Source organism: Leuciscus leuciscus (assembly GCF_965113295.1).
Source record: "Leuciscus leuciscus genome assembly, chromosome: 8".
Lineage (NCBI taxonomy): Eukaryota > Metazoa > Chordata > Actinopteri > Cypriniformes > Leuciscidae > Leuciscus > Leuciscus leuciscus.
Genome location: NC_138732.1, coordinates 12,502,117 through 12,521,671, shown reverse-complemented (window position 1 = coordinate 12,521,671; position 19,555 = coordinate 12,502,117). Strand labels below are relative to the sequence as shown.

At 36.6% G+C, this 19,555-nt stretch overlaps 3 protein-coding genes across 3 annotated transcripts; 2 read left to right on the top strand and 1 right to left on the bottom strand.

Annotated features, from left to right (window-relative positions):
- Positions 1-29: 29 nt before the first annotated feature.
- On the top strand, positions 30-4,194 carry map1lc3cl (microtubule-associated protein 1 light chain 3 gamma, like). Its single transcript, XM_082177942.1, has 4 exons — positions 30-658; positions 953-1,008; positions 1,096-1,202; positions 1,469-4,194. Exons 1-4 carry the CDS (start codon positions 601-603, stop codon positions 1,626-1,628), a joined length of 381 nt encoding a protein of 126 aa, XP_082034068.1. The 5' UTR covers positions 30-600; the 3' UTR covers positions 1,629-4,194.
- ehd1a (EH-domain containing 1a) lies at positions 3,947-12,406 on the bottom strand. Its single transcript, XM_082177941.1, has 5 exons — positions 11,524-12,406; positions 8,957-9,054; positions 6,204-6,616; positions 5,264-5,428; positions 3,947-5,167 (listed from the first exon to the last, which is right to left on the bottom strand). The coding sequence occupies exons 1-5, from the start codon at positions 11,919-11,921 to the stop codon at positions 4,640-4,642; spliced, it is 1,602 nt and encodes a 533-aa protein (XP_082034067.1). The 5' UTR covers positions 11,922-12,406; the 3' UTR covers positions 3,947-4,639.
- Positions 12,407-15,745: 3,339 nt separating this feature from the next.
- Positions 15,746-19,267, top strand: ubxn1 (UBX domain protein 1). The gene is made up of 10 exons (XM_082177453.1): positions 15,746-15,826; positions 16,376-16,438; positions 16,512-16,565; positions 16,840-16,952; positions 17,061-17,136; positions 17,226-17,417; positions 18,202-18,253; positions 18,395-18,517; positions 18,655-18,832; positions 18,941-19,267. Exons 2-10 carry the CDS (start codon positions 16,380-16,382, stop codon positions 18,979-18,981), a joined length of 888 nt encoding a protein of 295 aa, XP_082033579.1. The 5' UTR covers positions 15,746-15,826; positions 16,376-16,379; the 3' UTR covers positions 18,982-19,267.
- Positions 19,268-19,555: the final 288 nt, after the last annotated feature.

Sequence of the window (19,555 nt, the reverse complement as noted above, 5' to 3'; positions counted from 1 at the left end):
TAAAGACCTTGTTTACAAAATCCAGTTATCTTATCTCTTTTTCAATACTAATAACAGCCTATATTAAAAACGAGGCATGGAAGGTCTACGTGTTTGTCCCGTTACTTGAGTTCAGTGAACTCTCAACAGTCACACGTACCTATCAACACGTCTGTTGTTCACTGTGGTGTTACACAAAAGCTGATGCCGTGATTATTAATTGAGCAGTCATGGCACTCACATTAGAAAAAAGCGGAGCTGAACTTCAAATAGCGTGTCTGTGAATGTTGTGCTCATTTACGGCGACCGGTTCATTATTGATCCAGCGCGAGGACGAGAGAGGCTGTGAAGAGGTTTTGAAGAGCTTATGTAACGGCTAATATCATCCCATGGTCTTTAATTACGCGCAAGCACTTCTCATCTTTTCACACTTCAGACTGTCCTCCCCCTACACACTCACACACACACACACACACACACACCCGTATAAAGGCCGAGCCCCGCGAACTGAAAGCAGGCATTTGAGACAACCTTCATCCGTGGGCACTTCGTCAGCCCGGGCACAGCCTCCTCCTACCACACCATCGTACACGTCTCCATCCTCGTCAATCTCAAATCAGAATGCCTCCCTACGAGAAATCCATGGAAATTATGCCTTTCAAGCAAAGGAAGTGCTTGGGTAGGTCATGACTTCACAACAACATTCAACTTTTTGCCTTTTACTAACTCCTCTATGTCGCTTGTTTTGCGTTGTTGGGAATGTTTTAGGCTAATTTAAATGTTATGTTTTCTACCTTTATGCTTATCCTTTTAGCTAAAGACAATTTCCCACAATGCAGACAAGTTGCTATTTAGGCCTCTTTCTCGTGTTATTTTCTTATTTGTTCTTATTGTTTTAAATTTATTTTAAGGAAAGCAATTTTCAATGATCAGAAAAACAAATAATTAAAAATATTTTGTTCTTCCAATGTAGAAACAAGAAAAGATGAAGTCTGCACTATTCGGTCTAAGTTCCCCAACAAATTACCGGTGAGATGCCTTTTTGAATATGAAATGTTTAAACAGTAATAAAACAGTGGCTATTTTAAACCTTATAAATTATGTTTTGCATTTTAGGTAATTGTGGAACGATACCTTCGGGAGACAAAGCTTCCCCTACTGGACAAAACCAAATTTCTTGTCCCATATGAGCTGGCATTAGGGCAGTTCCTCAGTCTGCTCAGGTGTGTAAAGTCTCTTTCTCAAATATAAAAGTAGATGCAGTTTTGGTCTTGTCATGACTGTTTATGCAGCAGAGAATGAGTCAATGCTTGTTTTCTTAAGTCATTGTTGAATACGTGTTGTGTGAACAGTGAATCATGAATGTTTTGCCCGGCCACGTTGTTTAGGTCCTGGGACGTCTGCTATGAGACACCGCCTGAAGTTTCAGGCACTTTCAAGCAATTCTTTTCTGTAATGCCAATTTTATGTTTTGCTCTTTCTCTTACAGAAGTAAGATAGCGCTAGAGGCATCTCAAGCTCTGTACCTACTGATCTCAGGAAAGAACATGTCCTGTTTGTCAACCAGCATGGGAGAAGTTTATTCCCAGTTCAGAGACCCCGATGGCTTCCTCTACATAACCTATGCATCCCAGGACATGTTTGGGTGAAAAGTACCTCCAAAACGTCCATGTGACACAGATCACCTCACATAACTCCAGACGGATGCCTTTCTGAGATCATAACTCACTATTGCTGCTATAAATGAAGACTCTCACTGTGCATTACACCTAAAACCACACAGTCCACCAATCACACCTGGCCGAGAGGACTCTTCTGACCTCATTTCTCAGTAGTTTAGATTTCTTTGAGGCTAATGTTGAAGTAAAATCAGTAGTTTTGAAAGAGGTTACAACTGAGCCATGTAATATGAAAAATGATGGCACTTGCGCTGCTCTTCAAGCTGCTCAGTTATGAGGCTCTGATTTCTGACAGGACACAAAAAAAGGATGTCCTGTCCCTCAAAGGACCTGGGATGTCCTGTTACAAAGAGACTGGGTTTGTTCGATGCTGGTTTTCTCTCTGTGCTCTTTCTGTGACTCTGTTTCTCTAAAACAAACACAGAGGAGACGGATAAACAAACAACTATTTGAGCACCTACCTTGGCATGAAAATGAGTGCAAACAACACAGTCACTATGTACTCAGCTTCAACTGCGGTTTATCCTCAATAAATCAGTTTAGTTCTTTTAACTGAATGTCTGATTTGATTTAATGTACAGTATTCTGTTAATGTGGTTTATTCTGTTCAACAGGGCACTAAGATTAACATAATAGTGACATGTACCATCAAAAAAGTGGTAGGCACCTATTTTGCTTATTTGTTATTTGGTCATTTCTAAGTACAGTTAAAATAAATGTGGCGAGTGAGTGTCACAGCAGTGAAGCAATTCTCTGCTAAACATCTGAGTCAGTGCTTTTTAGTTTCACACCGCTTCTAAAGATGCATCACCTTCTTACACATGGCTGTTATTAACCAGCATCTCTAATAGAAGGGTTTAGGTTACTGTGTCAGTAAGCAGTCACATGGGGGAGGTGCTAAGTGGGTCTGGTCTAACAGATTATATAGCTATAAACAATTTAAAAGGCTGTTAATTGCTTATTAGTGTCCCTCAAAATGCAACTATGACCTCATACGTTATCCTTATCTAGCAAAGTGGTTTAATTTAAGATTAAGTGCAGCAAATATAGGGTGAGTTGAGGGTGGTGATTTTAAAATTCTTACTATCACTTAGGACATTACTGGGAACTTTTGCACCTTCCTGTCAAGTGTGTACTGAGAGCAGAATGCATTAAGTGAGAAATGATGATGAGAAAGTTCAAAGGGTGCTAAATTGAGGTCTCTTTAGGACAGAATGCACATATCGCTGCCAAAACAAAGTACTGGTATAGTTATATACAAAGTTACACTATTGTTCAAAAGTTTGTTTTTGAAAGAACTATCTCATGGTCACCAAATGCTGCAAAAATACAGTAAAAACAGGAATATTGTGAAATATTACAATACAATTATTTTAATATATTTTAAAATGTATTCCTTGTTATGGCAAAGCTGAATTTTCAGCATCATTTCTCCAGTATTCAGAGTCACATGATCCTTCAGAAATCATTCTAATATGCTGATTTGATGCTCATAAAACAATTATTTTTATTATTCAGTGTTGAAAACAGTTGTGCTGTGTAATATTTTTGTGGAAATCATATTACATTATTTTTAAGTGATTCTTTTATGAATAAGTCTTTACTGTCACTTTTGATCAATTTAATGTATCCTTACTGAATAAAAGCATTCATTTCTTCTTCTTCAAAAAAAAAAAAAAAGTCTTACTGGCCCTAAACTTGAGCAGTATATCAAAGATAAGCATGTACCATCTTTAGATGAATCTAAAATAATTATCTTGAATAATGTAAACAAATATTTTTGACGTACTAAAAAAAAAAAAACGTGCAGTTGACCACGATCCAGTTGACAGTGAGGGATCAATTTAATGGGTGATATTTTTTTTTCAGCCACAGATGTGTTGCAAGAGGGTTCACGCTACAGTAAACTAAGAAAGTAATAGTCAGCTGCATGAGAAGAAGAAAAAAAAAAATCTGTGATCAATTCACAAAAGCTGCCAAAGAAAAGAAGACGCTGTACAGTGCAGCACCTCAACATGCCTCAACATAACGACTTAATGAGCAGAGAGAAATATGACGCCGTCATTGCATTACTACCATTCCAAAAAGAACTCAGTTTTTCCACTCAAATTCAAAAGCTCTATCGATGCAAGTACATAGTTCTCTGTCAGCACTCATGAAAACAGATGACAGATATTTGTACACATCTTTCACAACTGTTAATGCCGGTGTTTGTTTCCAAAGATTTCACTACATTTTGCAATTTGTAGTGTCTCTAAATGCAGAAAACTCAGTCTTTGAAGCGCATGTTTACAAATAAACTCTTTTATTGGCTAAATGAAATTGCTGCATTAAAATGAAGGTGAGGGTTTCAGATCACATAATCCTAATAGAAAATAAAGATACAGCCTCAAAATTACAGATTACGTATACTGATATAGTTTAGATTTTAAATCAGAAAATAGTATTACATTTTCAAAATTGAAAATACAAAATACAGACATAATAGCTTTAAAGAAAAAGAATAAGTTAAGGACGTTTTGCAAAAAAACAACAACAGCATTTATGTTTTGGATATATATCATATATGGAATATTTTTCACATTTTTGTTTCTTTAAAGAGCCCCCTTAACATCCTCTTTGCCTGCTGCTTTACGACCTCAATCCAATGTCCATTAAACACAACGGTACCATAGAAGTTTTGAAATCAATCTAATTTCTTTCTGTGCTCATAGTGGTTTCTCCATTTCTAAGCCATATTAAAAATTAAGAAGAAGGAAAGATAAAGTCTCTCACTGGCACTTGAGTTCTTCTTGGTTTGATCTCTCAGTCCTATCATTCTAAGCCAAGCATTTTTGATTTATAACCCTTCCCACAAATCTATGTTTAAGACAGAAATCCAGTTCCTGATGACAAGTTAGTTAACTGAATGGCCAAAATGGCTTGGGCAATTTGGACTGTAGCTGAGAGCCACTGAGATCCAATCAACTCAAGCCGGCTCTTCAATTCTGCTCCGCCCGTTTGGAAGGTGGCACAAGGTGAGCGGGCAGTTTAGCTGGAAGCTCATGCCCCTCTAGCTTTACCTTGATCAGGTGATTCGCCAGCGCAAACTCTTCATCGTCCAGGTAGCCATCTTTGTCAACATCTGCCAGAGTCCAAATCTTTCCAAGCACTGTGTTTGGCAGCTTGGACTTCACCAACTCCTTCTTAGCCGTGGCACCAGATACCTTCCCATTAATTGGCGAGAGGGTGTAGAATATTTCGTCATAGGATGGCTTATCACGGCCCACGATCCACTCCAGCTCATCAATGCCTTCCCCTGCACCTTCTCCATACCCGTGACCAAACGGCCCGTTCATGGTTCCCTCAAACGCACCACCCTTCACTGACTGGCTGGGCATGGCGGCCTCCTCCTTACGGACCAGCGTCATGAGCTTAGCAATGTCATTACCTAGCATGTCTTCCACTGACTCCATTAATTTTGGCTTCATGACAGGGAATTTGGTGAAGTCCTGAGCAGCTAGCAACTCCTGTAAAGAAAGATTGTGTTATGTTTTTATTTTTTTATGATGAAAAAGCTCTTTGTAAAACTTGAATTTATTGGATAAAAATGTATAGCTTCATACCTGCATTTTCTTTAGGTTAGGAAAGTCTCCTGGTGAAATGTTGTGCTCTTTCTGAATCTTTTCATAGATTGCACCCAGGTTGGCAATAAGCTCTTTCTTTTTTGAGTCTTTGCCAAATACACTTGGCATCTCTTTCTTCAGAGAACTGATAATGTAAGCATGTACCTAGAAGAAAAGTATTCAGTATTTAAATACAAGTAGCATTTGTGCAGTTTAGCATGTCAAAACTACACTTCTCACAAGTATTAGGTTCCTTCATAAAATGAAAATAAGACGTGAAACTTTATCTGTGAGATCAAAATCCTGTACACACTCAATGGGGATTAAAGTTCATAAAAGCGTCCAAGTATAAGGTATTTTCGTGGATCATCTACAAAACAATATAATACATTTATTTTACACTAGCTTTTAAAAGCTTGAGATTGGTAAGATTTGGTTTTGAAATAGATATATTATGGTAACCATCTGCAATATTTTCTAAATAATAATAATAAATAAATAAATAAAAGAGTCAGAATTGTAATAGATTAAATATTAATTAAATATTTAATACAATAATATTTAATTTAAAAATTAACAACTTATTTCTATTTTAATATATTTTACAATATATTTATTCCTGTGATGACAAAGCTGAATTTTTACATGATCCTTCAAAAATCATTCTAATATGCTGATTTGATGCTCAAGAAACAGTTTTTATTATTATTATCAATGTAGAAACCCCGATACCATTTTTTCAGGCCTTCTTAATGAATAGAAAGTTCAAAATAACAGCATTTATTTAAAATAGAAAAAATAAAAGTCTTTACAGCCACTTTAATTCAATTTAATGCATCCTTGCTGAATATAAGTAACAATTTCTTAAAAAAAAAAGAAAATCTTTCTGATTCCCAAACTTTTGAGCTATAGTGTACATGTGCAAAAATGTCAGTTTCACCTTAGCGAGACGTGCTCTTTTGATCAGATCATTGAGCTTCCGTAGGGCAGCATTCCTGGGAAGACTTTGAATATCGCTGAAGAGGTCCTTCTCCTCCGCTTCAAACAGCTTCCTGTTATCTGCGATCAGAAGTGGCTGAGCCCAAAATGAGCCGATATACACTCGGACCACCTCGGGGGTGTTTATGATCTTCCCCAGTGACCACATGAGGGCACCATACACCCTCATCAGCTGCTGGGTGCTGATCTGGTCAGCTTTGTTCAGAACCACGCGCATCTTGTCCTCGTGGTTTTTCAGGGCCTTGATCACCTCTGAGAACTCATCAGAGATGTCCAGCTTGTGGGCATCGAAGAGCAGGATGATTCTGTCCACTCGTTCGGCGAACCACTCAAGAACTGCTGCAAAGTCATAGCCTGAAATTGAGAGAAGATACAAAGAGGCGCATTAGATTGTGTCCTAAATCAAAGCTTTGGAAAGAGGAAGTCAGCAGGGTTGCATGCAACATGCTTTATTTTAGAAAAGGAGGTCAGGGATAATGGGTTTGATTAGCGGCAGCGTCATCTGATCTCAGTGAATTCAGATAAACAGCAACTATAAAGCTGTGTATTCAGAGAAAGGAGATCTGGTGCCTGTGAAATCCCTGGTGTCTCTGTACGTGAATAGAAAGTCACCTATTGACATCAAACTTTGTCATTATTTCCTTTTTCTGTAGAGAACCAGTGGCAGTCCTGACTCAGTCATAATCAAAGAAAAATTACATTTTCCAAGTAAAGAATATTAAACAAAAATTATATTAAGAAATATAATAGAAAAATACCAAAGAAAAATACCAAAGCTATTTTTAACCTACAATGATTGTGATACAAATTGTTGTTTTTGAAAGTTGCAAAAAAATAAAAATAAAATTAATGCAGAAAGTGTCAAACTCTAAAGACTTGAATAGAATAAACTATTATTAAACAAAATCAGCAATCAGGCAGTCAGAACAATAAAAAAGGTAAATATCGATAAGAGGTGGATTTTAATTAAATCAATTAAATGTTTAGATTTATTTTTAATTACTACATTTATTTCATTTAGTTCTAACATTTTAAATAAAAATGTACCAAAGAAAAAGACAAAAAAATTAACAATGCACTAATTCAGTTGCACTGAAAATCTACAAGCCCCCTCACAGTTTGATTAGGCATTTTACTTCTGACCCAGGAAAACATTTATGAAATTCAGAAAATTATGCATAATCAAAAAAAGAGATTGAAAACAGTCAGTGAGAGGGGCTTCTGGGAAACCTGCTGACATTTTCAGAGAAAACTCTCACATGACCCTGGTACCACACAGGAACTTTTAGTTCCACATTTTATAAACTCAATGCCATTTCATGACCCTATTTTCAGCAATTCAGTGTAAACACCTTCACACACGGGTGAATACCAGTTGCGATAGTAAACGCAAACGGCAAGATGACATCATAATAGCAACCCACGGCAACACTAGAACACAAAGGCTGTTTTAGCTGCAGTCAGACAGAAATGCTCAAACAGCCTTTCATGCTTAATCCCACACAGCCACAACTGTGACACATTCTGTTGTGTCTCTACTGGGACTAGTGGTGTGGACGCCTCAGGGTCTGGAGCATGACTGCTGCGTGTCTATGGTATGCTGGGGCACCTTGATCTCAGTATCTGGTTACTGTCTCCGCTGGCCCCAGAACGGACAAAAGGATGGTCACATGGCTCTTGAGACATATGCTGTAACAATGCCACATTTCTGTTTCTTAACAGCTGTCTCTTTGTAATGTTGCTATCTGTATCTACAGTCGTACTCTGCAATGAGTTGACATATGGGCCAACTCAGCATTTCCTTCTAATTCTTCCTGTTCTCAGCTGAACGAGAATAGAGCGCACATCCGATAGTGACTGTGTGGAATATCGGACAACTCAAAACACTCATGCAAGCTGCCAGTCATATGATAATAAAACACTTCTGGACCCACAAAACCTTTGTAGTGGTATAAAAAGAGGAAACTGGGAAGTGGGAACAATGCGGTCAGGACTATATTGGCACAATAGTTTTTCCCTTTTAACATTAGGCCAGTTCGACTGCTTTTACATGTGGAAACAAACTTGCCTGAGCAGCTCTGACATCCTGTTTTCTTTTTGTTACATCTTCATTTAATGCTGTACAGCATAAATGACTATTATTAGGGGATAAAAGATATTCAAATCCTTCCTGTATTAAGGAAATCCACTTAGGATTTCACACAATAGAGTGTTTAGGAAAGGATGTCAGACTTGTTTTACTCGCTTTTCTTCTTTCAAAAATAAACAAATGTGAATTTACATGATGTCACAAAGTCAAACTCCAAAGATTTGCATAGGATCATCAATGCAAGTATTACTCTTAAAATCACTGACTGATAGATTCATACAGGAAAGTCAAAATGAACTAAAGAAGAGAGCACAAGTCCTATAATTATGTGAAGTGACAAAGAAGAAAGAGCAGCAAAATAAATGTACGATTTAAAATATGAGGGTGTATAAAATTAAAAAACATTGATTATATTATTATCATTATTAAATTATCATGACATTTTATTATATATATATTTTTAATATTTTAATGTAACACTTTAAAATAATAAAATGTAATAAAAAATAAAAATAGAATAATGTAATTTTTATTGTTTTATTATTATCATTATTAAATTAATGTGTAAAAATAAAATGAGCCAGAAAGCACCCAAGGCTGCTGACCTCTGCTGATCCTCTGTTTCTCCCCTGACAGAATGCCTGGAGTATCGATGATACTGATGCTCTCCAAGACGGGGTTGTTTAACTGAGCACACATGAACCTACAGGTACATGGAGAGAGAGAGAGAGAGAGAGAGTCAAACACTGTAACAGGTTTGGTAAGATTTCCTGAAGCCAAAATATAACACTGTTCTCTTTCCCTTCTTATACCATTAAGAGCAAAAGTAAAAATGTTTGACAAACAGATTTTATTAACATGGGGGAATCGCAGCAATTTTAAAAACCACACAAACAGTTTACTTCCTTCTGTAACGACATAAATGTTTCAGTAAGCATGAGAACGGGACTGAAGTTGAAATCTCAAAATGCTGTAATAACACAATGAACTTTGGCTATACAAAGACAAAGACAAGACTGTTTACAGTGATTTACAGTCTTTTACTCTGTCAGCCTACAGCACTGCCCAGCTGCTTACTATTACGTGTATGCGAATCTCTGTCACAAGACTGATGCTTACAGCTAGAACTTTCTTAATGAAGCATAGAAACCACTAGAACAAACCTGTTACCAACAGACATCAAGAACAAAACACTAAGGGGTAAGAGGATAAGGACATAGGTTCCCTTAAAAAAAAACAAAAAAACACCATATATGCAAAATATTCCTCAAGCCATTGCAAAACGGTAAAAACAAAACAAGGATCACATTTCATTTTACTTTTTGTTTGACAGTGCTTTTTTGTGTCATCTAATAACAAACTTGAAGTAACAATAACTTAAAAAGGACAGAACATGCCCTACTAAAGCCCTTTTTTACTAGGCCAAAAAAAATCCTGGAAGACAGTGTAAGGTCATAAACTGGGCTGATAAATAACCAAGTATCTCTCTCAGAAAGAAAGGATAGGCAATCTTCTGCCTTTTTTTTATTAGAATATTCACATTACATATTTTATAATGGGAATATTCTACACATTAAACCTTTTCAGACAATTCCCTCGTTATGAAAAACAGAGGATGTTTTAACATTACAATATGCCGGCGAGTTTCACATTGTGAAATATTCAAAAGTCTGACACATGGAACCAGTTTACACTGCTCATTTCATAATGACCACAAATGATCATGTGACCAACACCAAAAGTGGGAAAAAAGGGGAAATATCTTCAGAATGAAATACCATTATTATTGTATTGTGGGTTTTATGGTTCTCTGTTTGGGACCAAATATTTATTTCTGCTGAATTAGCTTTGAACCTTTTCCCACTAGCATATGGCAGGCCACTGGTAATCCCAGCCAGTTTCAATCCGCTTGTGTAAACTCAACACCTGACACACACACCACCCAGAAATCTGTTACAGCTATTGTACAGTCAACGTGGAAATTGTTCAGACAGGCATCACACTGGGAACTGAGTGTGGGGTAAATGTCCTGGTTAGGTGTTGCCTCGTGTACTGTAACTGTGTGATGGGAGGTAGTTTGAAAAGTTAGTTTGGAAAAGGAGACTAATAGACTAACAGCTCAAGAAAAATTCAAGTTCAAGACCTTGGTCTGTGTGACATCTGCTCAGCGTATGCAATGATGACTCAAAAACACACAGATGGAAACGATGAGACAACTCTATAGAAAGTGAATAATGACTGAATAATTGTGAGGTCATAATTAAAAACAAATGAATACAGTAAAGCTTCTTTTGTCCATCTATTAAGTTACTCAAAATACATTAAAATGTAATTATTATAAAAAGTCTTACATCTATTTTATGATGAACGTTCACAATGAACATTTATGAAAAAAAGTATTAATTTAAGCAGTGAAGGTTTCAAATTATTATTATTTAAAACGAAGAACTATTCACCACTGTTCTGTTTACCAAAGTCAGTGTGGTATAACCAACAGGCAGAAAGCCAATACATTGCCACGTGACAGGAAAACCATAAAACAAACAGAGAGGACCCTCATGATTTGGTGTCAAATATTTATTAAAAATATACATTTAAATATATAATTATATTTTATATATTTCATATAAAATGTATGTGTTTTTATGAATAGCCAATCATCATTTGAAAAGCCAGTTTTGTTCAGGTCAAAAGGAGTAATCATACGAAAATCTTTTATTTTTAATGATTTTCTAAAATAAAATATATACATTTTTACTTTATGGTTACACAAAAAAAGGTACACCTGTACTTTTTACTTAGGCCTAACTCTTACATTACTTAATATTTTTAGAGTCAAAATAATTGTAGAAAATCTATGAATGGTTTGTTATTGTGGTCAACATGAATACAGAAATTACAAGAACTTGAGACGTGATATAAACTAGCAGATTATCTCAATTTGTCATGTGTCAAACATTTGTCACTGAACTTTAACTGAGATGCTCAAGTCTGCAACTGCAGTATTTGTTAGAGTCAGAGAAATGCTACGCACTTTAGCGTATTTCCTGATTCATTACCATATGGTAATTGCCTTAGTTTACCTTCTACCACACCTGTCATTTCATACAGTGACACTTGAGGTATTTATCAATGGACCCTCTTATGCTACATAATAAATGGAAGTAATTACCTATTGAGGAAAGCGTTACCAAAGGCGTTGAGTTTTCGGAAAGGCTTTTTTGGATCGACAACCAGCGCATTGCCAGGTATCATGCCTTCCTGATCACCGTGCATAACCGCTATGAAGGAATCCGTCGTCGGCTCGGGGCCTATTCTCATCCCGGGGAAATCCTGCTCCATTAAATGCCTAATGAAGGTGGTTTTCCCGGTCGAGTACTGTCCCACCAGCAGCACCATGGGCTTGTTATCAAAGTCAGCATCTTCTAAAGCCGGTGAATGGAAGTCGTGGAAATGATAGGAGTCCTCTAAAGGAAAGAGTTTGGTCCGGTAGAGGCGCTTCAGTCCCTCCGATACGTTTTGGAAAAGATCTGGGTCTTTCTTCCCTTCTCTGTTGGACCAGCTGAACATGATGGTCGTAATGCGACGATTCTAATTCGAAAGGAAAAAACTCGAATCTGCGTTCGAACCGGTTCGAACCAAGGCGACGTCCTGTCGAAAGTTTGACTGTCCCACCCCTGTACAGTCAGTCAGTTAGTCAGTCACCTCTGCGTATGACTAGCAGCACTTCCCTTTGTGGCAAACCCCTGAACTGTAATGCAACGCGTATATCTGAGGCTTGTTGCAACACTCTTCTATGACCGTGCGTCGTTTAAAGTTGCAGTAATTCTATTGTAATCGGATCGGATCTCTTCTGAACTTTCTGCAGGTATCAAACCGTGGTTCGCATGCGGAACTTAAATACTTCATAATAAAAGCCTCGATTTCGTATAAACATACAACGGAATTTATTCTTGTTGAAGTACCTAAAGCATCAATATGAGGGCGGATAGCATTAGATCACGCATAGTAAACACATTCTTAAAATGAGATCGCCAGTTATGGAACATAAGGACCGAATCACTGTGACTACGTGGCTCTTACGAATCCTGAATGAATCTATTATTTTTTATTTTTTTTATAATAATAATTAAGAATCTAGTTAATATGGATGTGTTTTTGTCATGTTTTACGTTACTATTCTGTAAAAATAATTATTCAATAAATAAACAAATATTTTTAAAAATATATTTGACTTTCATTGAGTCAGGAATATAAGGGCATTTTAGTTACTCAATTTGAACAGAAGAAAATTTGCATTTTTCCAACGTTTTTCAACATTTACACCACCTAGACATATACATTAAGACAAAATAAATAAATAAATAAATAAATAATTCAGAAATTTATAACGTCACTAAAAAATAAACCCGAAAATGTTTTTGCCTACTTAGATAACAGTGGACCCTTGTGGACACAAGTGGCAATTACACTCTAAACATCAGCATACTTTAACTATTTCTATCACAGAAAGATATGGTAAAAGTAGTATGAGTAGTATACTAGTATGCAGTTCTGAATTCCAAAAATTCCTCTGCTGCCAGTTTCACAGCACAACCGGATGTAGTAGAATATTTCCTTTACTACAACTGACAGCACTCTCATCGATACTTTATTGTATTTTATTGTTAAATAACACATGTATCTATTTATTTCTAAATGCATTTTACAAACCATGTTCTTGTATTACCAATGATGTCACATATTTGTAAATGTATACAAATGCATTATAATTGATACATTATAGTAATGTAGATGATAACTTATGAAGGAACAGTTCAATGTGCAGGATAAGGCATGGAGCATGGAGGGGTAAAGGATTCATAGGCACATGCAGCGCTTCCGGCTTCCGTCACATGTGACTCTCTGCAGGTAACAGCTTCTCCACTGGCACTTCAATAGTTTTCCACGTGGAGTGGCTGTTACACCCAGTGAGCACCAGGAGCAACTCTTAACATGTCCTATGCTTGTCCAACGTCCAACCAGTTTTATTCTGTTAATAAAGATAAGAGATCAACAGTTAGAACACCCTTCTTGTCACAACTAGAAATTGCATTATGCCATTTTGAGGATAGCCGTTTGATTTGAAGGACAGAGAAAGTGCAGGTTTTGAATATGATATTAGTATTGATATTTATTTAACTTGTAAAATCTGTTTATTTAAACTGTAAACTTGCTCTGTTAACCATTCATTTGCTGATCTCTTTCTTATAAAAGAGACTTTGTCATACTGAACTTTACACCTTGACTCTTTTGAAAGTTATAGTCAAAGTCATAATTAAACAAATTTGTTAGGATGAAAACTTCCCTGTCTGTTCTTTGTGTAATACAACAATCAATAAAACATATTCTTTGTTGACTACATTTAGAGATGTTTACTCTGTCATTCAATTACATACTCTGTAATACAAATCCTTCCCAAAAACTGCACTGCACTGCATAGGCCTGTGAACGAGGCTTTCCATAATCACAAAAACAAGTACTAATAATAAATTGTTAAATATAACTCACCTATTCTGTTGTCCTTTGTGTCAGAAGGTGGAAATTATGGTTGAAGCAGTGTTATGATCTATTTAAGCACACGAATGACTGGAAAAAGGGAAATAAAAAAATAGATAGAGGAAAATAGAGGAGCATTACTTCTGTCATTCAGAAGAAGAATGTCAGAGAGGACGTTGTTGGCAGATTAATTATTATACATTCATCCAATAAGTAACAAGTTATGAGGCCCGTCCCATATGCACTGTTTGCTCATCCACCTGTAATATCATATCTTCACCTTAAACGGACATTGGACATTTGGGTGGCATGTAGGCCCACATTGAGCAAATTATGCTTATATTGTCATCAAAATGAAAACAGACTTCTTAGCTCCAGTCTATTTAACGGATCTTCTATCGCCCTATAATCCATCGCGCTCTTTAAGATCACTAAATTCAAGGCTTTTGGTCATACCTAGGATATCCAGAACCACCAAAGGAGGGAGAGCGTTTTCACATTTGGCTCCAAAACTCTGGAATAGTCTTCCTGATACTGTTCGTTGCTCAGACTCGCTCTCCCAGTTTAAAACTAGATTAAAGTCGCATCTCTTCAGCCAGGCATTCATATAATCCCACAGTTCAAACTACAATCCGGCCTCTAGCTCATAAATGCCAGAGGAGAACTGGCCTCCGACTGAGCCTGGGTTCTCCCAAGGTTTTTTTTGTTTTTTTTTCTCCATTAGGTCACCTGATGGAGTTTTAGGACACCATTAGGTCACTTGATGGAGTTTTTCGGTTCCTTGCCACTGTTGCCTTTGGCTTGCTCAGTTGGGGATATTTTGGGGATATTTAATTTAATTTTATCAATCAATAAATTCCTCTTGAAACAAACTTTGTTGTATTATTTTAATTTAATACTGTGAAGCTGCTTTGATACAATCTGTATTGTGAAAAGCGCTATACAAATAAACTTGACTTGACTTGACTTGACTTCTTGAAACAAGTATTGAAGTATGAAAACAAGTATTTTGATTATGTCTAAACTAAACATCATTGTAATGTTAGGGAAGTTTAAAAAACAGTCATGAGACAAGAATACTGGTCCGATGATTTTATTTGAACCGATGCTGGATGTAAATATATCATTATCCCATGCTTCACTTCTCCTTCTTTTAGAAATAAAACCATATTCTTCCCAATAGCAGCATGCTTACAAAACCTGTTTAAACATGCCATTTTAAAAGATGGTTAATGCCAAATATATACGTCTTGTAAGGGACAAAGGAAACAGAATTATGGTAACATGGTTGCACCAGTTTAGAAAAGATTGTTCATTTATTTTTAATTTTTTCGATTTGATATACGTTGAAAACTGTGCGTGCTCACACACACGTAGCCTACACACACAGGGTGTTTTTTTTTCAAGTTAACCCTAACCCTCCCCCAAACCTATACCCATCACAGAAAACTTTTTGCATTTTTACATTTTCAAAAAACATCATTGATTTAAAAAAATAATCACTGACACACACACACACACACACACACACACACACACACACACACACACACACACACACACACACACACACACACACACACACACACACACACACACACACACACACACACACACACACACACACACACACACACACACACACACACACACAACACAACACAACACAATGTATAACATAAAAATAATATAATATATTATAATATAATAGGCCTATAATATAATATATATCTATACTACTAACTAAAACAATTATAATTGTAATAATTACTTTTATTTTGTTTGCTTTTTAATGTGTAGTTTTTCTACCCTAATCATGTGGTAGTAGCGCAGTCTATGGGTAGTCCACTACACAGGTCAGAGAAAGGCGCATTTTCGCGAATTGGCCATCGCGGGATTCCGTAGTGTGTGGAAGCGTCCCAGTGCTGATAACAAATGTAAGTAGCTGTTGAACGATATACAGGGCTAATTAATGATGAAATTAAGTAAAAAATATCGTACCTGATATACTGAAGCGCTATTACTTAATAAAGAAAACTATGAACAGCTCTCTAGAAGATATTAGCAAGGCAAAATAATTATTAGCTGTTGCTGGAGGCTGATCAGTGTTAGCCTGCCAGCTAGCTGAATTTGATCATGTATTTATCTGGATACATATTATAATCACACTTATCGTAACGGTCAGATATTATTGTTATGTAGTGAGGATATGATCATGTGACAGTCAGAAAAATAGAATTAGATAATCTCATTGTTTCGAGCTGGTGTAACGAGTCCATACCCAAATGTATCACTTTTTTGATACATCTATAAAAGATTTTAAGCTTTTTCTGTAGAGAATAAAGAAATCGTCCTTTAAACCCCCTTAATTCTATGAAAGCTTTTGAAAAAGCAAGAAGGGTTTTATGTTTATTTTCTCTTTATTTGTGAACTTTAAAAATGCCATGATGTTTATTGTTATAATGCTGTAATACACTTATTTTCAGCACAATGGCTGAGTGCACTACCTTAGACAGTTTGCTGGAAATGGGCTTCGACAGAAACAGAGCGTAAGTGATGTCTTTACAGGGATGTTTACACCCTAAACCAGTATTTTGCACTCACCCAGTGATTGTTTTGTAGGGAGAGGGCGGTAGCACATACTGGAAACCAGGGCATTGAGAGAGCAATGGACTGGTGAGTCATCATGGATACATTTTGTCAGATGTAACAGGCTTATCCATTCATGATTTTTGATGGCCTAGGTGAGATTAGGCATGACCGAAGAAAACCCCCCCACAATTTTCATCATTTTATTATAATTTTTTACAATTGCAATCTGATAGCCAGTAAGCATTTTCATTGTATAGAGAAGGTGTGATTTCATTGCAATTTAATAAAGTATATCATTAATAACAATAAATACAAAATATTTTTTGAAAGTTGCATTTACAATTCTGTAACTGTACAGGTTAATGGAGCATGAGAATGATCCAGATATAGATGAGCCGTATGTACCGCCTGCTGGGAATACTCTTGGCTCAACAGAAGAACAGATCCAGTCTCCTACAGAAACCTCTGAACGTATGTTCTTCTAATGCTCCTTGCTCTCAATTTCATGAAATCATTGTGATCACACATCACAAAATGTTATTCTCTTTCACTTTTGCCTTTAACCAAAACAAAATACAGCTATTGAAGTTTTAAATGAAGAGGAAGATTCCAAGCAACCTATGACAGAGGAAGAAAAGAAGGAACAAGTAAAACGGTTTGTGCTTTGTACAGCTGACCTTAAAATGTATGAAAGTAAAAAAGCATACATTTAAAAGCTGACAAAAAGTATTGCTTTTCTTGCAGCCTGGAGGAGTTGATGAAGGCGAGGCAGGAGGAGAGGAGAGAGAGAGAGCGACAGGAGGAGGTAGACAGAGAAAAGCAGAGAAGGAAACACGGCCAAGAGCTGCTGCAGGTTAAACAAAAGCTTCAGGACGACGAAATGAAGAAGCTGGCGGACTTGCGCAGGAGGGAGAAGATGGAGGACAAGCTTGCCAAGTAAGACGAGCATGGATACAGTACCCGTTGGTGTAAAATATTAACTTTAATTCAGTGGTTGTCAATCGATTTGATTCCAGAGCCCCCATTGTCCACAACAATATGCAAAGGCTCCATGATTTTTCCATTATTTTGTGATCTACTGGAAAAGGATCCCCCCCCCATATTTAGAGCTTGGCATATCTAAATATTCATTGTATGCTAATGCAGTTATAAGATTTTATTCATGTACATTACTTTTTCAAGTCTAGAAATCATAATTAAAAAAGTTATGCTTTTTAATTAACAATAATAATTGTTTATTCATAGAAAATAAATTAAAATAAATATGTAAACAAGAAATATATCGATTTTTAGTTGTTTTAACTTTTTTTGAGCACTTTTATCAGCCCAATGCACACAGCCGTATTGCACCATCATCCCATTTCACGGCCGCCACAGAAGATGCGTTAATACGGACGTTAGGCGAACTTGGCGAATAGGACAATAAGGCAGTGATATTAGAGGTATCCTGCCCTAACGAAAGACAAATTTTGAGGAAATTGATCTTTATTAATTCATGCGCATCCATACTCTCATTTTCTTCATAGTAAAGGAAATTGGTTATATTATACATAAACTGGAAATTGCAATGCGTGAGCATGCAAAAAAAATCCTGTGCACACGCAAATGTTTCTCGCTAAAGTCTGTATACTTTTTAGTTTTGCAAAGGTCCCTTCAGGGGCTCCATACATTGAGAACCACTGCTTTAAATGAAAGTAATAACCTGTGATCCTTTTGTCAGGCAGCGGGTTAAAGACAAGATTGCACGAGACAGAGAGGAGAGGGCACGAAAGGTATTCATTTACTTACAATGCTTTTACTTTACTCAGGATACACTAATATTAATATTTATCTCGTGCCTTGTACACAAGATAAATATAAATATATATGAAGTATATAAAAAATAAATGACCAAAACCTCTGTTTCTTGGCAGTTTGGAGGCGGCTCATCAAGCACGGTTTTGTCATCTCCCCCCTCTGAAGCCCCACCACAGTCTCCACCTGAGAACCAAGGGGCTCCTCCTGCTAAGAAAGACTATGATGACTGTCGGATACAGGTACTGCCTCAACACGTACGAGGATGTTGACTTCAGTTTAATTGAGCAGATAGAAATTATTTTCAAATATGTTTTTATGTGCCTGAATAATTCCTCGAATATATCACAAAATTGAAACCACTCCCTTTGGTCGTTAGGTGCGTCTTCTAGATGGAACCACCTTGAGTACTGTCTTTAAGGCTCAGGAACCTCTGGCTGCTGTGAGAGTCTATGTTCAGATGAATGGGGCAAACGGAGAGGATTTCAACCTCATCACCCCATATCCTAGACGCGTGTACACAGAATTTGACATGGAAAAACCCCTGCGTGAGCTGGGTAAGACTACTTATATTAGGTTGATGTTGATAAATGATGTTGATCACAGTTCTTTGTCTCCGAGGAATCAACTTCAGACATTTATAGAGCTTTCGTTTTACTTGACAGGTCTGGTGCCTTCTGCCGTCCTTGTTGTTACCAAGAAATGAAGTGAAACGATTCTAGATACAAGCTGTTCTTCCAGACATCAATGCAAGATCAAGCGGATGGAGACTATGTATCAGTGGACTTGTACTGCAATGTCTTCACTCAACAACCAAATATACAATGCAATGAGTTGATCAGTAATTTCATCAAATGTAAACCTGCCGATACCGCTAAATAAAGGGCCAAGTGAGTTCTCACAGTGATGAACATTGAGAAGGTGGTTGTTACCTTTGTTTCACGACATGGGAAAATATGACATTTTTAACAATAAAATTCATTTAACTCTAAGTTGTATGATTTGAATTTTATGATGGCTTTGGAAGTGAAGGCAACATTTGTAAACAATGGAGCTTTATAAGGCTCTAGATATAATATTAACAAAACTATGCTATATAGAAATGTATGTTCTTCAAAAAAAACATAGTTATTGAGGGGGAGGGAGGAGAAATATTTCAGTTTACATCTTGATTGTGTTTAAAGATTTTTTTTTTTTAATATAGTAATACAATTATTTATATTAATAATAATAATATTTTAATGCAAACCATTTTACTTCATCCTGCAGCCCCCTTAGAA